We start from the raw sequence: 18524 nt of genomic DNA on the forward strand, positions 1-18524 counted from the left end.
GTTCTCTTAACATTTAATAAGAAAATATTGCGTTACATATTTCTTTGAGCTTTAAAACTACATATACTAAATTTTGAAGGTATTTAAATGATAGAAATTACATTATGTAAATCTGGTTAAACGTTTTTTGGATGTGAATGTTTTCATTCCACTTCTTTAAAGATTTCCTTTTACTCTTCCTCTTTTAAAATCATGCAGTGAGGTGAAGGGATTAAGATGTACAAATTGCCAGTTATAAAAACATTCACAGGGATGTAAGTGCAGCATGGGGAATATAGCCAATAATATAATAACTATGTATGGTGTCAGACGTGTAGTAGCAGACTTATTGGGGTGATCACTTCGTAAGTTACATACATGTCTAATCACTATATTGTACACCTGAAATTAATATATTATATGCCAACTGTAATTGAGAAATAAATTATTTTTAAAATAAAAAATAAAATAAAATAGAGTCATTAAGTGGAAACATTATTTTCTGGGGGAAATTTCCATCAGAAATTTAAGTTCTTTATTTGAATTTCTTTGTAATCAACCCCTCCCCCCCAAATCAATTGGTAATTTTAAACTTGCAGGAAATAAAATGTCCAATTTCAAATATACAGTGTGCAGGCAAGCAGAAATTGCTTTTACTAAGATCTCTCTTCTGGTGCCATTGGTTTGAATACATTTCCAACAAACCTCTTACTGTAGTAAATTATATTATTTATATGACAAGTTATGGGCACCACTCAATTCTAGCCTTTTATTAGACATGTACATTTTCATTTCAGTTAATGTAATACCTCTATGAACTTTTCTGAAAAAAAATAAAATGAGAATTGCTTTTCCCCTTGGTGATACTGCTATGCCACTGAGCTGGGATGGCCATGACCTGGTTCCTGTCCATTAAGAGCTGTCCTGCCGAGACGTCACTAGAATAGTACATTTAGGGGTGACTTTTATATGAAAGGACTTCTTCCTTTTCCACAGCAGTCCGTTCTGTCTGTTCCTCCTGGGTGAATTTTCTAGAAGTTCAGCTCCTGTTCAACCCTCCTTTCTTTTTTGTATGCAAAAATAATTAAGCTCCATAAGAACTATTGCATTTTGTAATGGCTACACACATTTTTTGTTACACAAATGTGTCATATTTTATGTAACATGGGCAGTGTAGATTATTTCAAAAATTCCACTGTTTATTAAAACACCGAAGAGAACATTCTTATTAAGGTATCTTAGCTTATATCTGCACCTGTCTATGAGTCTCCAGGAGAAATGCTCGGTCAAGGACAATGAGGAGGATATGAGGGCGATCTGGCTGCTACATCTGTCACCACATTGACCACCAGGGTTGATTGGGCTGATCTGGCTGGCGAGGCGGGCGTCCCCCTCCTCCCTCAACCATCCATGCTCGTCCCTTCCGAAGCTGCGCACTTGGTTTAAGAGGATGGCCTTCCCCACGGAGGAGAGGCCTGGTCCTCGGGCAAGGGCATACGAGTAGCTGCCATTCCCCTGCTAGAACCTCCAAACAAGCTCTCAAGGACAATGAGGAATATTTTAATTTTTGAGAGATAACCCATCTCTCTTCCCATTTCAATAACATCTGGCCTCCAATAGCGTAGGAATATATTTATTTCCTGCATCCTTGTCATTGTTAGATATATTTGGATGAATTTGCTCTGAGTTTCACGCTTTAGCCTTCCTCCCTGGTGGGTGCCCTCCTCCCCATTCAGTCCTTCTGTTTGTGTGAGGGGTGGGGTCAGTCAGCGCATAAGCATTGTCTAGAGCATTTCACAGGTAGGACCCTGGCATAATGGTTTGGGCCAGAGACTCACTGTTACTGCCATGAATCAACCCATTTAGTTTTTTAATTTCCAGTTTTCCAATGCAAATATCAGACATTTAATACCTACCTGACAGTTTTTCCCCAAGTTTCTGAGAATGAATTACAGAACAAGAGGACTAGAGAGGGGAAGTGACATATAAATTACATGACCTCTGACAGTCTCTCTGGGCCACAATATATATTCTTAATTCTGCATCGGTTGGGTTAAATGCCCTCCATGGTTGATTTAAGTCTGTCAGTGAATCTCGATTCAAAATGATGTGGGGGGGAAAAAGTGTTCTAGTAATCCTAGGGTTCCCCATTCTGCCTGGTGGGCCTCAGTGGGACTTTGAGATGAACAATTTGAAATGGCTATAATTTCATTTCTGCTTATATTATTGTGATGTTACTACAATAACTACTCTTTCTTCTTCTTCTCCTGGTCCTCCTGACTCAGTCTGTGGGACATAAAACCCACTTTGAATTAGTTGCTTCCAGTTTCCTCGTAATCATTAATTTAGCTTATACAATCAAAGTGATGTTGGATTTTTACACATGACACTCAAATATTAATTCAGATTTCTTAATAGATTTCTAAAACATTGCACAGGCCAAGCACACCAGGTCTGGGGGTTGGGTTTGACTCTGCCGTAAGCCCACGTGTGGCTGAGAACATCTCTTCCTTTTCTCGTTGATACTGCCTTATTATTTGTGAGCTTAGCTCATGCTTGGTAGACGGTTAGCATCTAATTTTAGTTTCTAACAGGGGCTTTTAGAAATAAATTATAGTGTCAAACAAATATTTTACTATCTTGCCGTAATCTGGAATCTGAGTGGAAATAAAATAGTGCCTTTTTGGTGATAGCTTTAGTATACAGCATTTCACCTACTTATGAAAGGAGAACTGCCAGTGATATCCTACAGGATGTTTCCTTGCTTCTTTTTAAAATGGAGTGAAATATACAGCCTCCGTGTGTTTGTCAGTGCAGAAAATGAGAGTGGATTTATTTTGATCCGCATATTAGGCTGAACGAGGCACAGTGTGATGAGCTGAGCAGTCTGCCCCACAGTGCGATGCTGGGGAGCGTGCTGCTTGCGGCACTTTGTGAATGATCATTTAGGATTTTATTTTTCTCATCTGTGCCTGCATTATTCCACCTTCACGTATTAGGCATCTTCTGTAAAGTTGGCAGTGAATTCAGTGCAGTGAGCACAGCAGGAGTAAGAGCAAATGATGAGTGAGCGGGGGATACAGACAGGTGGAAACAGGTCATTGTAACACAGGAAGACTCATGGTGCTGGGGACTGAGAGAAATGCTGCTACCGTGAGCCCTGGGGTCAGCAGGGGCTGCCAAAGGAAATGAGAGCTGAGTTAAGATCTGAAGAGATGGTTGGAGTGTCTGAGTCTCAGAGGCTCTGGGAGAGGGAACAGAAGAGACGACATCCCAGAGGTCTGAGGGGACGTGATGAATTGGAGATCTGCAGGAAGCATCATGTCCGATGGCTGGAGTTCCTAGTAGGACAGCGAGTCCAGTCCGAGGAGCTGAGGGGAGACCTCCCTTAGGAGCCCTGTCGTGAAGGTCCTTGTAAATCCTGTTAAGCAGCCATTGAAGGGGTTTAAGAAGAGAAGTGACTTGATCAGATAAAGGCAATGTTAAAAACCAGTTTGAGCCGAGACCGGTTTGGCTCAGTGGATAGAGCGTCGGCCTGCGGACTGAGAGGTCCCAGGTTCGATTCCGGTCAAGGGCATGTACCTGGGTTGCGGGCACTTCCCCAGTGGGAGATGTGCAGGAGGCGGCTGATCGATGTTTCTCTCTCATCGATGTTTCTAACTCTCTATCTCTCTCCCTTCCTCTCTGTAAAAAATCAATAAAATATATTTAAAAAAAAAAAAACAGTTTGAACAGCAGATTCTCCTTTAGCTCTCTCCTTTACTTATTGCTATCTTTTTAAGCCTTGTTAGTCCAGGTGGTAGTGTTGCAGAGGAACAGTTGCACAGATATATCTGATATATCTGATGTCCTAGTCTTCTTAGCTTCAGGTTTTTCTTCCCTCGACACGTGGGCAGATATGAAGATAAAGGGAAACCGCGATCACAGCAAACCACCTGGTAGAAAGACAAGAAAACAAAGCCAAGGAGAGGAGCAGAGGATGCTTGTTTTGATGGTTGTTTTGAAACAGAACTGCACTGTAATGAGGAGCCAGGAGGTCAGGGTTTGGACCTGTGGCCAACCTTCTGTGTAGTTTACTTTCCCACTTGTCAGATGAAGGTTAGGACCAGATGCTCTTGAAGGTGACGCTTGGGTTTACAGTTCTGTGAGGATGGTTTCAGTTGTGCGTGATGAGTCCGTCACCCTGTGTGTAAGTCAAATCACAGATGTAGTCGGTGTACTAAGATTTTAAGTGTGTGTGTGTGTGTGTGTGTGTGTGTATGTTATTAGAATTTGAAATGTTATTAGAAGAGGAAATATGGGCCATAGGAGGTAGAATGCATTTGAGAAAGCAGTGCTAATGCTAATGGGCAGCTGTTCATCACAGTTCTCAGAAACTGCCTTCCTGCATGGCAAGGCAGGCTGTGTGAGCAGGAGCTACTGTCAGTACCAGTCATAAGCACAGGGACAGAGACACTAAGAAAAGCCCCTCCATTGTCACAACATTTTAGACTGCAAGTGTCAGGAGTCAGACAGTCTCCTAGCTACATGAATGTGTGATCAAATTATCCCTCCATCCAGTTCCCCTGGTTGGCAGTGGTGGAGATAGAGGTGCAAAATTTCTGAGAAATTTGAGACCATATTAAAGAAACCTATTTTTCTTCCCCTTGGTTATTTTCTTCAATGGCTGCTTTTTGTTTGTGTTTTAACTACCACGACAATTTGAAGTCATTTTGCTCATTTAGAAACATGAAATATGTACTGTGCAACTTTTTATTTCACACATATAGTTACCATAGTAGATAACTGTTTCATCTTAAGCATTGTGTAATACATTTCATGAAATCTAGCTCTACTAAGGTGTCACCAGTTTCTGACAACTAGATAGTGACTCTATAAAGATAATATGACAATTGGTCTTTTTAAAAATTATTAATTTGAGAGAGAGAGAGAGGAAGGGAGAGAGAAACATTGATTTGCTGTTCCACTTATTTATGCATTCATTGATTGTTTCTTTTCTGTGCCCTGACCAGGGCTCTGAGTGCTAGAGCTCACTCGGCGCTGACGTGAACTTGGGTTCCCACTGTGGTCCCTGCTGATCAGAGGCAGCATGAACATGGATTTCAGGGCCTCGGCCAGGCCTACGGGCAGGTGGCTGCTTGAAGGTTAACTGATGCTGTGAGAAGCACAGGGCTCTGGGACTGTGCACTTCCCACTGAATTATACTGCAAACGGTCAGTTTCATAGCTTTGACTCTATTGTTCAGTCAAATGAAGTGGTCGAGTGTTTAGGATTTCAATGCAGGGGATACTTGAGGGTAAGAGTTACCCTATCAAAAGTGTATTCATTTTTATACCTTTTCACTTCTCTTCCCTTTGTGCTCATAATCTGTTTACAATGTCTCCAGACCTTCTTATTGTATCTGTTTCTCAAAGCTCTGGCTCTGATAAGGTACTTACTGCAATCTTTTTACACAAAACCTTATTTCTTCACAGATTTTAGAAATTGTGGGATTGAAAAGGCCAAATACTCATAACCTTATCAGCAGTTTATTTCTATTGACACACTTTATGAGCTGACATTTTAGTTTTTTTTTTTTAATTGAACAAGGAAAAAGCCACACACATCAAATACCATAAATTTTTCAGAATAAAGATATTTCTCTGCCTTCTGGCTCAAAACTTTATATCTTTCAGTGGAATCTATCTCAATGGCTGTGTGTGTGTGGGGTGGGGAGAGAGAGAAAGAGAGCGAGAGCGAGAGCGAGAGCGAGAGAGAGAGAGAGAGAGAGAGAAAGAGAGAGAGAGAGGCTGGGTAAGTGAACTGGTCGATTGACTTGCTGTTTTTATTGATTTGCTTGTGGAACACTGAGCAGACTGCAGTGGAACTAAATGCATAAACACAGACATACACATACATTCACCCACCCACCTACCTGCCTATCCACCCCATAAACCTGCTTCCCATTCCTCCATATCGAAACTATACCCGGTGATTTTAAAGTTTAGGATGCATAAGGATTGAATAGTGATTGGCATATAGTAGATGTTACATAAATATTTATTGGATGATTTTTTTGGTCCCATCCCTATCGATTTGGTAGGTTTAGAATAGGACCTGTTGAATGGGCATCAGTATGAGGTACACCGGTTGACGCTGATGTTGGTGGCCGAAGGTCCACACTTTGAGAAGCACCTTGTTGTGGACCTGTGGCTGTGCCTGTGGTGACATGAAAGCCTGCTTTCTGACACAGGATCGGGGTGGGGATAAAGTCCCCTGTGCCTGTAAATCTGCAAAATCATCCTGCTTTCCAGAGGATTTGGACAGTGCTCCACCACTTGGCTGGTATCTTACCAAGTCAAATGTCCTATGTGCTATGCCCTTAGGCACTAATACTTGCAGCCATGGCCAAGAAAGTATTTTCTGACTTTCAACTTACCTTTATATTTGTAAAAGAATACAATAATAGTTACTGACATACTTTCATGTAAGGAGAAGTTGATTGAAGTGTAGCCAAACAGTGATAGCTATTTTGATACAAATGTTTATTTTTCTTAACCAAAAGACAAGGGGCTTTGTGCCAAACCACATACCTTTTTTTTATTGCATACTTTGTAGTATTCTTAGGAACTGAACATGTGACCCATGTGTAACACAGTATAAAATAGTTCAAATAAAGAAACCACCTAGTTTTTATAGCCAGACAAAAACAACCCTTCTATTATCACGTCTTCTATAACCCTTAGCTCCTAAGTTGTCTTTTTTCTGCCTAAAGACAGTACTTGGAGCATAACCTCCTCTATCGCCAACCCTGTTGCTTAGCAACATTTGTTTCTGCAGAAGTTACTAGCAAGATGTTTACATTAGAAAAGAACTACATGTGTCATTTACATACTACCTGCTTATATGTGTATCTTGCCAGTGGCAAACAGGAGTAACATTAGCTGGAATATGGAATAGTAGTTGGTGGGTCATTTACAAGTTCAACTCGGAGGAATCAGAGACAATAAGACTAGGAATCTTTGACACTGAGCAAATAATCTTAGTGCAGGGAAGTAACTGTTTAGACAAGAAATCGTGTCAGCACTTCGGGTTAACCTGTGATAGAGCAAATTTCTGACGGATACAGGGTCTGCTGTGTGTTATAATGCAAGGATTTGAATCAATACCCCAGTGAGGGGGAAGTAGTAGTGAAGAATCACACTGTAGTTACAATGATTATCATTGCATTGTAGTTGCATGTTAATTGCTCAGTTATACATCTGTGTACCTTTTATAGTGTTATTTTAGTCTGTTTAGCCAATTAGCTTGTTATAAAGAACTTTTCCAGATACTTCTTTTTATTTTAAAAGAAATATATCTTTACCACAAACAATTCAAATTCTGTAGAAAGGTACATGTGGAAAATTAACTTATTTCTGTATCCCTCCCCTGAGCTAAAAACATAGTTTGATGAGCAGATTTTGTCCTTTGCAGTCAATTCTTGGTCATGTGGTGGCAGATTAATTGGTTTGAATATCAACAGTGGTAAAAGTAACAATGCATTTGTGAAAAAGTTATAGTTGCTATGAGCCAAGTAAACCCTATCAGATTGAACCATGGGAAATTGCTGTGTTATTAGGTCAAAAATATCAAATATTGGCAGTTTCATGTGGTTAAGCTATACTGTGGGAGGAATTGGTTCTTTGAAGCGATTTAGTAGGCAGTCGATGTGGTCCTGTGAAGCTGCAGTGTGGAAATAGGCCCCAGGTGACTGTTCTTTGCCAGTAGTCAAGTGATAGAGAAACAAATATTTTTGGCTGGGGGAATGGTTGAGGCTATAATTCCCAATACTGCATTCAGGTCTGTGGTGTTGGGGAGCCTAGGAGGGGAACAGAGCAGGAGGAATATGCAGTGGGATCAAAAAGCTCAGCCAAGGAGGAAGTAGGAGCAGTAGACGTTTTGGCGGCTCTAAGACAACTTGTGTGTGTTATTTATAAGGTACTCCCAACTGTTGTATTATCTTTCCACATTTGCACGACATCTGGTGAACAAAAGACATGTCTCTACATCCTGAATGTGATTTTAGCTGAAGTAAGTTTCTATGACATCGCATTTGTTTTCACCTTGTGTTTTGGGTTAGCTCTGACCTCTTTTCCCCATAACAGAGTTGAGTCTTTGTAGGTATCTGTGTGGAAAGTATAAAAATGGTGTAAAAGATACAATTCCATTTTTTAGCCTCATTGTTTCACGTTTTCATTTAGTAGGTTATGGTGTGTGTGTGTGCCTGTGGGTGTGTGTATCAGCTTATTTATCATGAAGGGGAGTAGAACTAGCATTTCTCTTGGTTTGCAGCTGAAGCAGGCAGCACAGCATGCAGTACCACCCACAGGTTACCCTGGAGCTGGGCATTCGTTCTCAGGGTATGCAAATGCCCGTGTCTTTGTCTGGAGCCAAGCATGTCAAACTCGCGGTCCATCTTTTCATCACAGACACAGTTGAACACCAAACTTGTCTTTTCTCTGCGTGTATTCTTTTTTGTTGTGATTTGTCCTTAAGCTTTTCCCTATTAGAATATTTTACTTATGACAATATTCAGAATTCACTGGCAAGTAAGTTAGATAGAAGTTGTCCTTGAAAGCAAGTAGTTCTTCATTCGTTTTTACATATTTTTCCTGTCTTTCATGGTTCTTTTATTCTTACAAGGAATTAGAAAGAAGGTTAAATACACTTATTTAATAAGCAAATCTTGTAACTATGTTCATATCTTTTTACCCCACAATTTCCTTTTCATAATTCATTATAGGGAAATAATTCAAAAAAATATTTTTTCAAAGCTCAATTATGTCCTTTGTGGTATTATTTATAAAAACTGAAATCTCAATCTAATTTGGTTTTAGATGGGCAGTGTCACATGAGTTTGATTATGGGGATGGAGGTGGAGTTGTCTCATTCCTGTTTTTGTTGTTGTTAAGCCTCACCTAAGGATCTTTTTTTCCATTACTTTTCAGAGAGAGTGGAAAGGAGGGAGAGAGGGAGGGGAAGAGAGACAGAGGAGAGAGAGAGGAACATTGATGTGTGAGACACACAAACATAGACCAGTTGCCCCAGGTATGTGCCCTTGACTGAGAATGGAACTTGAGACCTTTTGGTGTGCAGGCCACTGAGCCACACTGGCTAGGGTTCATTTATGTTTTTCATCACAGGAAAGGAAGCTTGTATGGGGAAGGATGGGATTTAAGAGGCAGAACCAGCTGCTCCCTGCCAATATTGTTAGCTGGTTTTCTCTCTGTTTTTGGAGGCACTGATATCAAAGGGAGTTGTGTTGAAAATGAGTGTCATCTCTCATCGGACTGATATCTGGGGCTACTTCTGGTCTCTTAGTAAAAGGAGGATAGATCAAACTGGAGGAAGACCTGCCAGATGACAGCAGCCCCTTTTCTCATTCAAGGAATAGACTAAGCCCCGCCCCACAGGGGCCAGGGAAAGGGATCAGCATGTATATTTACTATTTCTAGTATAAAGTGGATTTTACAGTCTCAGAGCTGTGTAGCTGTGAGCTTGAAGAAAAAGTCCATATTTCTTGTGGTTGTAACACGCTTGAGGCATGTTTGGCTCCTTGGGTACTAATTTTTGTCTTCTAGAGATGTCAGGTAGCAGCCCCTCAGGCCTACCCCACTGAAAAAGGACACATCAAAAAGATGAGAGAAAAACATGAATGCATTGTTTTTTCCACAGGCTAAAGGGAGAGTGAGCAAGGATGGGTTGTGTTTATGTGTGATCTTCCCTTTCCTAGTACGATGTCAAATAATGGCCAAGAAAACTATCTGAAATATTAAAGAAAGGACATATTTGTCTTTTCTTTAATAACATTGCTTTTAAAACAATAGCCACTGCAGTGTGAACCTGACAAAATGAAATACTGTGAATTTTTCTATTAACTAAAAATTTTATTTTGATCATGATGAGATTGGAGGTTAGCTGGAATTTATCCCTTCCGAATTAGAGTGGAAACTTGAGTTGCTTATTCTCCGAGTGGGAGGTGAAGGTGTCAGTATGGCTGGTGGGTGGATATCTGAATCTTGCTACCAAACGCAGGGAGGGCTCCCTGTGCCCTTATATCCTCCTGGGACTTTCTCAGAGGCTCAGTTATCTTTTTAAAAAAATATATATTTTATTGATTTTTTTTTACAGAAGGGAAAGAAGAGAGAGTTAGAAACATCGATGAGAGAGAAACATCCATCAGCTGCCTCTTGCAAACCCCGCACTGGGGATGTGCCCACAACCAAGGTACATGCCCTTGACCAGAATCGAACCTGGGACCTTTCAGTCCGCAGGCTGACGTTCTATCCACTGAGCCAAACCGGTTAGGGCGAGGCTCAGTTATCTTTATGAGCAACATTGTTTTCTCTGTTTTTGTATCGTTTTTGACATCACAACCCCAAACCTACTGTTAGAATTTTTACCCTCAACCCTAATTGCAAGTCTTTTGCATCATGTGCAATTATAACTTTTCAACCCTCACTGGTGAAATGAATTTCAAATGTTGCCATATGTTTACTCAAAATCTGTGAGGAAGCCAGGCGTGCTGAATTACGAAAGCTAGTGTTCCAGGATTTGCTTTGTATGTACATGATAAGAAAACATGTGGTATATTTGTGGAATTATTGTGATTACATGGAAATTATTTTGACAGTGTTTGACTTGAACAGGGAGACATACTGGTGGTGCTAGGACTTGTAGGTGTTAATCACTGGGCTGACTTGGCAAGCCCCGGAGACAGCACGGATTACGGTATCTGGCACCTCACTGGGCAGTGGCTGCTGCATTGGCAGCCTCCACGTCAGTCAGGTCTGCCACCCACTCTGATGGTGGTGGATATCACAGACGGTTTCCTGCCCTTCTGTGCCATTTTTTCTGCCACCAGCTTTGAAATGAGTGGCTCTTTTCTTTTCCAAATTTGAATTGATTATGTTAATCTCAAAAGAAAGAGCACTTGCTTTCAAATACGTACCAGTATCGGTACTTACATAACTGATAATGTGTTTTAAAAGTGTGTAAAATGTATTTAGAAATCTAAAATCTGTAATAATTGAAATTTATTTGAATTAAATATCGAGGCTTTGAGTCGTATAGAAATGGTAAAAACTATCATATAAAAAAAGGCATATTTTTTTTTTCTGTATTAGTCACTGTCAGGAGAAAATATTTTCCCCCCAAAATGAATGATGGCAGGAACTGAATCTGTAGGAAAAACACAATGGGAAACGATGAGTCTGAAGACATTCCTTTGAGAGATGAGAGTTTAGGTGTACGTGGTAAGAGAAGAAAGTGGGGGGAGTAAATCAATCAATCAATAGAAATAAATTTTTAATAATCCAAAGCAAAGGATCCTTGGGGGATGGGATTCTCAGTGAAGCATAAGCGTCAGTTCCTTTTTGGAGCTGTTGCTAAGGGCAGATCATCAGTGTATTTGACAAGTGGAGGGAGAACTTGAAGAATGGAATTGGACAAGATTACAAATGATATTACATAATCCGTTTCTAAAACTTGCTTCACAAAGCCAGGCTCTTCTTTACAACGTGAGATTCATTGGTCCTGAATTCATTTCACCTGCTTACGTGCCTGCACAGACTAGGTGTGAAGTAGGGCGCCTGGCCATCGTTTTCAGATCCCCTATTGTGGTCTGGAGCAGCACTCTCTGAGGGTGAGCCTGCCTCAAAAGACTAGTGCCGGGGCAAGTGTCCTTGGTAAATGCCAGTGAACATTTCACATGTCCATTTTAAAAATGAGCAGTGTGAAAACTGGTCCTCAGATTAATATCTGAAATCTTGCTATTGAATAAAGCTTTAATTCAGCGGTTCTCAACCTGTGGGTCGCGACCCCTTTGGCGGCCGAACGACCCTTTCACAGAGGTCGCCTAAGACCATCCTGCATATCAGATATTTACATTACGATTCATAACAGTAGCAATATTATAGTTATGAAGTAGCAACAAAAATAATTTTATCGTTGGGTCACAACATGAGGAACTGTACTTAAAGGGCCAGACGGTTGAGAACTACTGCTTTAATTGTTTAAGGCTGATAGGCTAGTTGAATAAGTAAAAGAAGGAAGTTTATAAATAATTGGAATTAACAGTGCTGAAGTATCATAAGTCTGTATAGTAGTTGTTTCTTCAGAGTTCATATGCTGTGATTTAATTGTAATTTTAAAAATTATTATCTCATGCATGCTAATCCTATATAATAAAAGCTGTATATGTTGTGTCTGGTGATTCGGACGTCTGTTCAACCAATCAAAGTGTAATATGCTAATGATATGCTAAGGCCACTCAACCACTTGCTATGATGTGCACTGACTACCAAGGGGCAGTCGACCGATCAACCAGTCACTATGATGTGCACTGACCACCAGGGGGAAGACAGTTGAATGGTCGACCAGTTGCTATAATGTGCACTGACCACCAGGGGGCAGACACTCTGGTAGGTTAGCTTGCTGCTGGGGTCCGGCTGATAGGGACTGAGTGAGATGGGACTGACATGCTCTGGAGCCCTCCTGCGGTCCCTCCCCAGCTGGCCAACCTTCTGTGTTCCTTCCTGGCCCTGATCGTGCACTGGTGGGGTCCCTGGGCCTGGCCAGCGCCCTTTCGCAATCCGGGACCCCTTGGGGGATGTTGGAGAGCCGGTTTTGGCTCAATCCCACAGGCCAGGTGCATGAATTCGTGCACTCAGCCTCTAGTATTTTGATAAAGGGACCAATTGACAAAGAAAACATAGCAATACTAAATGTATATACAGTAAACAACAGAGCTTCAAATTATACAAAGCAAAAACTGGTAGAATTTAAATGAGAAATTGACAAATTTCCAGTGACACTTGTGGATGTTAACGCTCCTCTTAGTCACTGATAGAAACTGTCACCCAGCAGGATTAGTTGGCATTTATAGAACTCTCCACCCAACATCAGCAAAAGGTGCAGGATGGGGCAAAAGCAGGAACAGTTATTTGTATGGAAAGTAATACAGTAATTAATAAATAACAATATGAACACAAACTCTGTGTTTCACATACAACTGCAAACCTACCCTTGCCCCATTGCATACATTTGGCACATATACCAAACAAATTAAACTAGATCTGGCTGATAAAATGTAAGGGAATTGAAATCATACCAAGTATGTTCTCTCACTGTAATGGAATCTAACTGAAGATTAATAACAAATAGGTGGAATAACTGGGGAGGAGGAGGAGGAGGGAGGAAAGAGAGGAGAGCTTCATCTAAACAAAAACCTGGTTCTCTGCCCTTGATTCTGAGTTGTTAATGGCTTGGGAAATCGGAAAATAGGTACATTTCATCTGACAATGTCCCAAAATGATAATGAAAGATATCAATTGATTGTAACCCATGATCAGTGGTCTCTCTGTCCACTTTATTTTCCAGCCTCCTTGTTGAAAGGACTAAAGCATGCTAACATAGTGTTGCTTCATGACATCATCCACACCAAGGAGACGCTGACGCTTGTGTTTGAATATGTGGTGAGTAAAATAAGAATTCAGATTTTATAGATATGAATAAAAATCTTATAGTGTTATCATAGAGTTTTATGTTTAGGTTGCTGTATTGAAATGAGTATTTTATCTGAGTACACAAGACTTGTAACTTTGCATCATTTTGGATGATGTATATCTTTAAAAAATCCTTAAAAATGTTAATTTGAATTTTCATCATATATGTTATCTATTTATAACCCTTGTTACTAGTATACACTGTAACTTTTAGGTTTATTAAATAGGATTAAACAGCATGATGCTGATCATTCCATCAAAGGAAGTTCACAGACAATTAAAAATGTGGAGTTTTTATTTGGCAGGAAGGGCAGGATTTTTACCTTGGTTTTTCAAAAGCATCCTTATTAGGGTTTGTTTTTTTTTTTAAATTGTGGAGAAAAGCCTGGTACTTACAATTTAGACTTCATAGTTTTCCCCCTCACTTGGTATTTCAGCTATTAATTAAAACTTCCCATTTGCATAATACAATGTAATGATCTTATTGTGTTGAGAGTCTAACTGCTAGAAGACTTGGACTTGAACTCATAATTAATCTTTCTCCATTTCTCTTAGAAAAACATATGGTGTTTGTGTAGCTCCACTTCAGCATTTAACTGTGGAATCATGAAATGTAACCATGATAATTAGCATCTCAATTTTCACAGATGGATCTGAGAACATGTAATTTATAAGATACAAATGACATTGGTGGAGGCTTTTATTGAGAAGAATAGCTGTTGGTATTGTGAATGTATTAAGATCCGACTTGTAATTACCATACGACTTTAAAAAAAATTGAAATAGTTTTCATTTTTCCTTAAAGATATATAATAGAATGAATATTTGCAACATTTTTATCTTGCTAATGTCTGCCTGTGTCTATTTGTCATTTGAAAATTGTCTTATGAAGAAGCCATTTATCTTGTCTATTTACATATAAATGATAGATACATGTGAATAATATGGTAATGTGGCTACAAGGACAGCTAGAGCTGAGCAGTTGAATATATTACATGCTACCAAAAATGGATAGAGATTCACACATTAATGCAAGTATAATTTTCCTTTGTTTAATCGATGATGTTGGAATCAATAATACATTCAGCTGATGTAGAACTGGAATGTAGAATTTTTGTTTCATATTTTCCAGTATGTCTAGTTGCAACATTTCAATTAAATCTAGATTTTTTTCCTTAGTATATGACGAACTTATGTATTGTTTTGTAGAAAAGATATCTCAAAAGTATACTTGCCCCCTTTCCCAAAACTGGATAATTAAATTAAAAGGAAGAAAAGTGGTTTGACACCTAAAATCAGTAACAGTGATAAAGAAACTAACAAAAATAACGTGAAAATATGTCTCCCAAATCATAAAGGAAAATTAAATACATCTGTGAAGCTAAAAATGTACATAACAGATGCGATGTAATTTTCTGACTTTCTGTGGAAGTTGTCACATAAAAGCAAAGAAATTCACTGTCTTGCAATATTTGCTAACCGATTAAGACCGATTTTAAACAATCATTCTTTTTTGTGTGAGTGAAATTATCTATGGTTCCAATTCTTGTGGCCACATTCCAGGTCCTCTTAAAACAACCACACAATAGCGTGCACATATGCAGTACTCCACGGGCAACCTTTCATTCCTAACCTCTCTGTGGGAGTGAAGAACTAGATGAACCTGTTCTCTCTTAGAGAATGAGGCAAGCTTGTGTCATTCATGGTTTCTGATCGCCCTGCCCTGCCTCTTCAGTTCTCCACTTTATTTCTTCACTTTCCCATTGTTTCTAGGCCTTTCACCTTTCCATATTTCTTTGTCTGTCTTTTTTTATTCATCTGTCCTTTTGCTCTCTCTGGTGAAGCACTTTTTGCTGCTACAACTGAAGTTTATTTGTTTGGTTTTTATTTATTTTTAAATACCATGTTTCAATGAATGTCTGAAATAAGAACCTTGTTACATATATAGCAAACCCTAAAATCAGCATCAAACATTTTAATCTACAATTTCCTGAACTTAATGATGATATTGCCACATTTCAAAATTGTTAACATCAAAGTAATCTTATAAAAAAATGTTGATTTTGTAGTTTCGTTTAATACATAGTACCTTTTCATGAGGGAGGGGAACGAGTAAGTTAAGCAGTGTAAAAAAAATCAACACATCATGCCCATTAAAATCCTAGATATGAAGGGAAAGTAAAATAATTTAAGATTCATTAGACATTATTGGATTTTTTTCTTTGGATTAGAATGAATTAAGTGTTCAAGGGTTTTTTGAGGTACCTATATAAGTTGAGTTCCACAAAGTGAAAGATTATTAGTTATGATAGTTTATACATTGCATAATAGATTTCTTTTCTTTGCCTAGCTGCTTTCTATTATTCCTACCAATGACATATTAGGTTACATAAAAGCCTTCTGAGGGCCAGAATAATGAAATAAGTGATGAAAAGTTCATGATGTTAAGGAATACTTGAGGAAATGACTTTGGAGGTTGTTACTAAGGTGATTTAGTGGATAACAGGCCATTGTTAATATTTCTTAAGTACTGTGAAGAGCTCCTACAACATCTGAAATATACTGTAGGTTCTTGTCCATTTTCAAGGTGTGTAGATAGAGTGACCTGCAAGTTGAAGGTTGGAAACATTCTGGGGAATGTGCTACCCAGGCTGCTCATGTCTCACTCTTGCAACACGGGGCCCCGTCATGTGTGCTGTTTGGATACTACCTTCCTCCAGTTGTTCAGTGCGAAGGAGCACCATCATCCAGGGCGTGGCTCACTGAGCTTCAAAAGGCATCTGGTTTCATAATGGTCTAAAATATTGTTATAGCTTTCTTTTTTCTGCGTAGGTTTGAGACCTGGAAAAGAAATACAGAAAGTAGTGAAAGTGCTAACACAGCTGTTTTCCCTACTTAAACAGAAAGTTAAGCATTTTAGTTTTTATTTTTTGCTAGAGACAAATAAGTGCCACGTTTACCCTATTTAACACCATGCTGAAAAATTCAAAACAGATTCCATAAGTGGAATTAAGAGTATTAATAGTAAACATGGCTATGTAAATATATATTACTGGTAGCTGAAATGCATAGCTATTCTGTTCTATTTTCAATTAAATGAGAGCAAAGTTGTGTAGCAGCACTTTTCATTACACACTTAATAATTATGCATCAGAAGAAAAGAAGCAAACTTATAGCTAATCATGATATTCATTGGGGCAATCATTTTATTTCTTCCACTGTGCTGTAAACTCATGAAAATGTTCCAAACTAATGTGCAACATTATGTCAAACAAAAATCTGTATTCCACGTGAAACAAAACTGTCACTAAAAATCACAGTGATTTATGTATTACCAAAAATCATCTAATTTATTTTTATATTGTTTTACATTCTACAAAGCACTTTCTCATAAATGTTATTCCATTAGATTCCCTTTTTAGCCCTTTGAAGTATAGAAGGCATGTGATATTTGTTATCCAGTTTGTTATTGATGAGGAAAAATAATGCTCAGAGAGAATTCAGAACAGATTTACTAAAATCACTCAGATAAGTTAAGGGTAAAGGGAAGACTTTAGGCCAAGTCTTCTGTGCCTTAAAATACTGGCCATTGCATCTCAGCCTCAGCCTACTGGGATTAACCAGCGGCATAGTTTGATGTGATGCTCTGGGGTATGTGAGATGTTAGGATATGCAACTCTCCCCCGAACGTTCTATTCTGTCTTGTCACCCTGTCACACAATCTACCTAATTGTTTGGCTTCTCAGCCTCATACATCTTGATTTCTGTATCTATGAAGAATGCTTTCATTTGCATGATTTTATGACACATCTGTTCTGGAAAACTGTAGCTCTCCCTCAGCATTCTGGTTTCCAGATTAATCTATCCTGGTGCAATTGAACATTTTTTCTGCCTTTCTATGAGAAAAAAAAAGCACGTGTGCACATGTCCATGCATATACAAACTTTAGGCGGGGGTGATCAGGGGAGGCTCGCTGAAAAAGTGAGAGGTATTCAGGTGAAAGTCTGAAGGAGGTGAAGGAGGAAGACATATATTCTGGGCAAGAGGCTGCCATTCAGGGTTGTGTGGGGAGCAGCAGGGCCCCTGGGGCTGGAATGGAGCCACCAAGGGTGAGACACAGTCCAAAACGCACTGGGGTCTGGATTATGTCAGGGCTTATAAAGTTGTGCTTTAATGAATTTTGCTTTAACTCAAAAATGACATGGAAAGCCACCAAAGGTGCTGGGCAGAGAAATGATCTGATCCGACTTATATTTTAATTGGATCTCTCCGGCTGCTTTTTTAAGACTAGACTGCAGGTGGGCAAGTTCTGAAACAGTGAGACCAGTCAAGTGGCTACTGCTAATACCTAAGCATGAGATGAGGTCAGCAGTGGAGGTGATGAAAAGTGGTTGATTCTGGATATATTTTCAAGGTTTAGCTGGTAGCATTAGGCGCAGGATTTGGGAGATGAAGTGGAGTCAAGGGTGATGCCCAGGCTTTTGGCTTGAGTCACTACAATCGTGCAGCTGCTGTGAGGAGAGGTGGGGCAGACCTCAGGTAGGAGCAGCATGGGCATGATGCCACTCAGTTTTAAATGTGCTAAGTTTGAGATGCCTGTTACATATGCACATGGAGATGTCACAGGCGGGTGGAAACATGAGTCTGGAATTTAGCAGAGAGATCCAAGATAGAGATTTGGAAGTTGTCTGGGTTATAGATATTATTCAACAAGGAGTTTGGATGAGATCACCAAGTATGGTAACTATTACATTGGTGGCTCTACATGAACCAGACCTTAGGATACTCACACCCTTGTGTAGTCCTTGCCCCGTAGTCTAGGTTGGGTTTGTGACTTGCTCTAACCAGTGAAACAACACGGCGGAAGTGACACTCTGACAGTTGTGGTCCCAACTGCTTCTGTGTTACACTCTTGAGCATCCTGACCGACTGTGTTAGAATTCCAGTTGTCCTGCTGGAGAGACCATGTAGAGAGGGAGAGGCCATATACTATGTGGAGGAGAACAGAGAACCCAGAAG

The 18524-nt window shown here is 39.6% G+C and overlaps 1 protein-coding gene across 2 annotated transcripts in view; it reads left to right on the forward strand.

The window, feature by feature from the left end:
- Nucleotides 1-18524, forward strand: part of CDK14 (cyclin dependent kinase 14) — a 526114-nt gene that overhangs the window by 207452 nt on the left and 300138 nt on the right. For both annotated transcript variants that reach the window (XM_081102330.1, XM_081102331.1), the window contains one exon: nt 13381-13475. In XM_081102330.1, the coding sequence (XP_080958456.1) occupies nt 13381-13475 (95 nt within the window). The remainder of the gene's footprint in view (nt 1-13380; nt 13476-18524) is intronic.

The sequence above is a fragment of the Myotis nattereri genome, assembly GCF_964212035.1.
Source record: "Myotis nattereri genome assembly, chromosome: 11".
Lineage (NCBI taxonomy): Eukaryota > Metazoa > Chordata > Mammalia > Chiroptera > Vespertilionidae > Myotis > Myotis nattereri.